Source organism: Ziziphus jujuba, chromosome 1, assembly GCF_031755915.1.
Source record: "Ziziphus jujuba cultivar Dongzao chromosome 1, ASM3175591v1".
NCBI lineage: Eukaryota > Viridiplantae > Streptophyta > Magnoliopsida > Rosales > Rhamnaceae > Ziziphus > Ziziphus jujuba.
The window spans coordinates 16036294-16042293 of record NC_083379.1 but is presented as its reverse complement, the minus strand read 5'-3'; the positions used below and the strand labels follow the sequence as shown (position 1 = coordinate 16042293).

Genomic DNA, 6000 nt, shown 5'->3' with positions numbered 1-6000 from the left:
AATAATGAGCCAAAGTTTTTTTTTTTTTTTTAACTGACTTTCATGTAATTTATTTGTTTTTGATGATTTTCATGAAATTTATTCATTTGGAGGAAAGCAATATTTTTCTTTCCACTAAGAGTGGAATATTATTTGAGAATAAAAATCAAAGGGGCAATTCAAGCTGCTAAACAAATGAAGTGAACTTCAAACTAACTTCTGCTACTGAAATGGAGAGATAAAATATATTATATATTTTGGTTGGGATCCAAATTTACATGCAATCTCTGTAATGATAGTTATAAATATATATATATTTATATTTATATATAACATTCCTCATCTTCCTAAGTTTACTTTACAACATTATTAATTATTACCCAAACAAGCAAAAATCATAAATCAATAAGCACAAATTTAAAATCACCAGAAATTATAAAAGTCTCTCTCTCTCTCTCTCTCTAACAAAATGGCCCTTCCACTGACTGGGGATGACCTCCATGAGTTTGAACCTTCTTTGGCCTTCATATGGCAATTAATCCATACTTCTTCATGGACTGACAGGATCACATTATCCAGAGGAACAAAAAGAAAGTTTATTTACAAGAGCATCATAAGGAACATCGAGGAAGCCAGGGACAGAATAAGCATCGCATTGTCACCGTAATTGCCTAGAGAACATAGATATGCTCATAATGTTAATGTGGGATCCAAGAAAATAAAACATTTCCATGTTTAAATGGTTAGATATATAGTGACCGATGTACCAAAAATTTACAGTGAGTTCATTAAGTCAATCACTTCGTGAAATAATGGGATCAAATTTGGCTTCGCTTCAATATTGGTTGCTTAAAGAGTCCCCTAAACCAAAAGCTACATTTCTGTGTGTGATTGATTTTTTAAATAATTGTAAGAACCCTTCTTGGTAGGAAGGAAGAAGGATCTATAAACGTATCTCTTTGCTGGTTACTGCACGGAAGATTGAAAGCATGCAGGCAATAAGGCAAAAAAATAAGAGCATACGGTAAATTAATAGGCCGTGCCTTACCATTTTTAGAAGAAGATGTAGCTGCAGGAAGGGCAGGAATCTTGATAGCTGAATTAGTAAAAAGTTAAAAAATCATCAAGACACAACAGATGGGGTAACAAAACTGCGGTCAATTAGATTTGCAATGCTAGGTGCATCCAAATAAAATGAATAAATTTAATGGGTTAGACATACTTTTATTGCAAGATGAGAATGTCACTTGAGATTTACTAGGCCAGGGAGCTGGAATATTATCATTTAAATCACAAAGAAAACTAATCCCTGAAGACATGTCAAATGTGGCATCCGACGGCAAGCTTGGTAAAAGACATCCAACCTCTGTCACACAAAAGGAGGGAGCAAACATTGATTATGGCATTGTGGACCAAACAAAACATTAATTATGGCATTGCAGCATCAAAAACCAAATTTTAAAAATTTAAAAATAATTTAATTAAAATTATTAAAGAAAAAAAGCATAAAAAACAAAAGAAGAACAAGAACAAAAAGAAAGATATACATTACATATCAAAGCACAAGAATACAACATGCTGAAAAGCAAAACTTTAGTCCCAAAAAACCACTGTCTTTTTGTCGATTCCCAAGTATCCCAAGCCTAGGTATAGATTCTCATCTTTCCATTCCTTTGCATTCTCAAATATCACCAGTCACCCTAAAATTCCACCACTCCTATGACAACCCTTGATGATCCATTTCTATCATGCATATAACATAACAAAATATACAAATAAACACACATATGTATATATGTGAGAAATATGACGGATGATCTCCTGTGTGATGCACTGCAGAGCGCTGTATAGCATCCCTGCAGCCCATCACACAGGGGATGGAAATCAGCTATATGTACAACCTCGGACAGACAGTTCCAAAGAATCAAATATGATTCCCAGAAAATAAACAATGAGTCTCCTTCACAACAGGTAACCCAAATGATGAACTTCTCCTAGAAAGTACATGGGAATTGACAAAAGTCAAAATAGGAAAGTTGAGTCAAAATGCCAAAAAATAGCAGGGTATGCTTATTAGTTAGCATTAGAATAAAAAATAAAACAACTTTTTGTTAAAATAGGACCATTAAAGGATACTTTATGAACAATATCAATTCCGTAAACATGAGGCAGTTATTCGAGGATAATTTCATAATGCACATTAAGCATCCACAATACCTTGATTTCCGACTGAGGCACTCAAATTGTTGATTGTGAGATTCCGACAGGTTAAAAAAGGAGAGGGGAAAAAAAATATATATTAGTACCATTATGTACTACAGTAACTAAGAATGATTCTTTGTTGCTCAAAGACATCGAAGACAGACAACACATACCTTGAAGAGAGAAATCCTTAAGGCCTATATGACAGAGGCCATATACATCTGTTGTAATATTTAGTCTTCTTAACTTCATTCCCAATGATGCAGCACAATCCAAAGCTTGCAAGTTGGTTATGAAACTTTGCTTTTGCAAGTGGGACACATAGCTCTCCATGGCATTACAGCATGCTGTCCGATTACTTATTCCATTCCCACAATCCTTTGTAACATGTCTCATGTCAGGGAAAACTAAGGGACACACTGAAATATAAAACATGATAAAATTTAACAAACTAGACAGAAGATTAATGATAGCAGCTAAAAGGGTTGGAATAAGAAAAACTACAAAAAGGTATCATCAACGAATAGATGCTTCATATTCATGAATGAGACAACTAGGAGGATAACAATGCCATCAATACCCACAAAGCATTGAGGTGATTCACCAGATATAGCAAGTGCTGACAAAACCACATGCCGTGTCACCAAAAAACTCGTGTCAACACATGCTACTTAGATGTAATAGTACATACATAAATCTTGCATAAAAAATATGGATGCTTTCATTTTTAGGTTTGAGAAATTTTCTTAATCTTAAAACACCACATGCACAACCTTATGAGTTACATGATAGACAGATGTTTTAACAATACCCAACTCTCAGCATTAGTCTCTTATTTAAAAAATGTAATTTTTGGCAGAAAAGAAGATATATTGCATTTCCCTACCTTCATGTTTTACTCAAAACTAACCTTTGTTAACATTACAATTAGATAGTCCCCTTAGAACTTCCTTAGCATTGGAAGGACCAAGTTGACTAGCCAGCCACCGAAGCACAATATTTCTACAATCATTGACCTTTGCTGAGTGTTCAGGCAAGATGTGAGAGCCACCCAGACTCAAAAGTTCTGAGGCTTTCAATGTAATTTGAGTAGCAGCTTCTAATATGGCATTTTGACAAATCGAATCACAGCATTCTTTCACAGGATCAATCTTCTCACAAGCAGCAAGCAACTTAGAAGTATCGACAGTACTCTCAAATTCATCAATACTTTTGACTGGACAAGATGCTTCAGTAAGATTAGATGAATGGATTGAGCAAATCTGCTTAAGACTGTCATTTGCACCTTGACCCACCAAAATCTGCTCGATGTCTGACAAGCAGTATTTAGCAACAGTCCCATTCAAAGCAAGCACATTGGTTTCTTTACTGGATTGACCAATAAGAATTGCAAGAGTAGCTTCCAACTGTGGGCAACAAATTACATTAGCCAGCAATGGGGCAAATACAGACCAGCAATCTATTGATGTGGTACTCATCAAACTCTCAGCAGCTGTAAAGTTTAACGTACATCGACCTGCAGTGAAAGAGAGAGATTATAATGCATGACATATAATTGGACAACTCAACCCAAGACTTCCTTTAAGAATATAAATATAACTGGAATGCTTTCAAGGATGGAAATACCTGATAATTTTGGAGAAGTCAAATTTGTAAATGGTGCTAAGGGTGAAGGTGCTAGAAGTGGAAGAAAAGGCTGAGGACTTCCAGTGGGGGAGATCTCTGACAAAATTGCTTCTTTTTGTAAATTTGTCAGTGGATGGTCAAAAGAATCTAACGGACTGCAACAAGATTCAAGGTAGCCTATACAAAAAGGCATGCGAATAAGAGTAAGAATATTATTATGATAGATACCACATTTATCAGTTCCAAATCCTCACTATGACTACTGGCACCATACAGAAGATCAGGAAGTCAGGCAAACTGCCCACATGTTCAGACATTATGATGCAAAATAACAACTTAATCACAGATTTTTCAATAAAATGCAAGTGATATGCCCCATTGAAGTTTCCATCCATCAATTTAAAGATTTTTTTTTAAATTAATTAATTTATTTATTTTTTGCCTTTCCCCTCATTTCGGTGCCACCACTTGCTCAGTTGATAAAACTTCTTCCCATGCTGAATCCAAGGGATGGGAAATCAAAAGTAAATTGTGGAGACTGCCCTATAAAGGAAGAATGTCTTTTGGAAATCCTCATTCCTTGTGTCTATCTTTTCTGAAATGCGGATGTATTCTGAGCAGTTAAAAGATCAGCCCACCGATTAAAAATCCTCGACACAATTGTTCATATTATAAAACGTATCTTACAATAAACCAACAAGACAATACCAAATCCAAAGGATAAACAGCCTAGAGCTGAAGGGTAAATATAGACTGACAACACCAATTCACTAAAGGGGAGTCCTACTTTACACAAGAAATAGAAATAGAAGCAATAAACTAAGCCTAGCCAAGGCACTCAAATCATCTTAGCACTACAGATGAATTTTTCACATACAGGTTCAAATCATTGTCCCACCTCCAAAGAAGACCAAATTTCTGGAAGTTGAAACCAAAATAATAAGTTTCTTACACTAGATCAAACAGAGTCTTGCTTTTCTCAGCACCATTTCCACCGAAGATCACGTCGCCGCTACTAATTCGGTGTAAAGTTAATTATAAAACACAAAAAAAATGGCAACTGGGTAGAAATCAGAAGCAATTTCAGCCAAATGTAAGCAATCAAAAGTTACTTACATAAACCTGTGCCAACTCTACTAGGATTGGTCACAAAACCCTAACAGTGGCTTAAAACCACAAGTACTAAAAGAAGTACATCAATGGCGAATCCTAAACACAAGTAAAGGATATACACATTGTATTCAAGCGAAAACAAGATCAACCATTAATAATGCCACCGCCTGTCCTTGAAACCTGATATTAATATGACAATTATGAAAGCTCCACCAGAAAACTGTGCAAATGTCACCAATGCCCATAAACCCCATGGTACTTTTTTCCCCTCACCCACAATTAAAGGCACAATTCAAACCAAAACCCATGACATATTTCATCCAAAATGAGGAAATTTAAAAAAGACCCACTGAACAAAACCCACAGATCATACAAAATTAAGCAAAACCCAGTAAAACCGAAGCAACAAGAAAGACAAATACTCACAGAGGGAGAGCAGAAACACTTGTACATAAATGATATCGAAACGAAAAGCCACTCTTTCTTCCATTCCTTCGCCTGTATAGCTTCCAAATACTGAAACACTTAAAAGAAAACAAAAAAAACCAAGCAAAATGGTTCAAAGCAGAAAAGAAACAAAGAGAGAGAGAGAAGAGCGGTTAGGAAGTTTCAATCTTGGAATTCAGAAAAAGGCAATAGCAATGTGAAGGAAGAAAGAGGACAAGGTGGAAATAGAAAGGGAGAGAGATAGAGACAGTGTATAGAGAAGCCATGAATGAATGAGCTTGAAAAAGGGTGGTAGGGACGGAAGCAGTATCAGTAATAGCTGTCTCCTTTGAGAGAGAGAGAGAGAGAGAGAGTAGACCCCACAATGAACTGAAAAACTCAGATACAACACCACTACTGCATTTAAGCCATCAATTGCCTTTCCCACCATTCCCACTCTCTACGCTAGTCATTTCCCACGCTTGACGCGTGTGATCATCGGCATACAGGCACAGCTGCCGCTTCTGTCTCTCTACGTTTCGATGTGTCAAGCGTGTGAAGGGTACCAGACAGTTGGTTGTTCGGATATTAAATTAAAGGTAGTTGCTTTTTTTTTTTTTCCAATGGGTTTCTGTTTTTAAAAGGACCATAGAT

General features: G+C 36.0%; 1 protein-coding gene across 2 annotated transcripts; it reads right to left on the bottom strand.

Moving 5' to 3' along the window:
• Positions 1 to 272: 272 nt before the first annotated feature.
• On the bottom strand, positions 273 to 5989 carry LOC107421088 (uncharacterized GPI-anchored protein At1g61900). Of its 2 annotated transcripts, XM_016030243.4 has the most exons (8): positions 5347 to 5988; positions 3808 to 3984; positions 3092 to 3697; positions 2355 to 2600; positions 2197 to 2208; positions 1202 to 1345; positions 1028 to 1075; positions 273 to 650 (listed from the first exon to the last, which is right to left on the bottom strand). In XM_016030243.4, exons 1-8 carry the CDS (start codon positions 5408 to 5410, stop codon positions 580 to 582), a joined length of 1368 nt encoding a protein of 455 aa, XP_015885729.3. In that variant the 5' UTR covers positions 5411 to 5988; the 3' UTR covers positions 273 to 579. The 2 variants fall into 2 exon arrangements, with proteins under 2 accessions (XP_015885729.3, XP_024922923.3); XM_025067155.3 differs by lacking the exon at positions 2197 to 2208 and having other exon boundaries at positions 5347 to 5989.
• Positions 5990 to 6000: the final 11 nt, after the last annotated feature.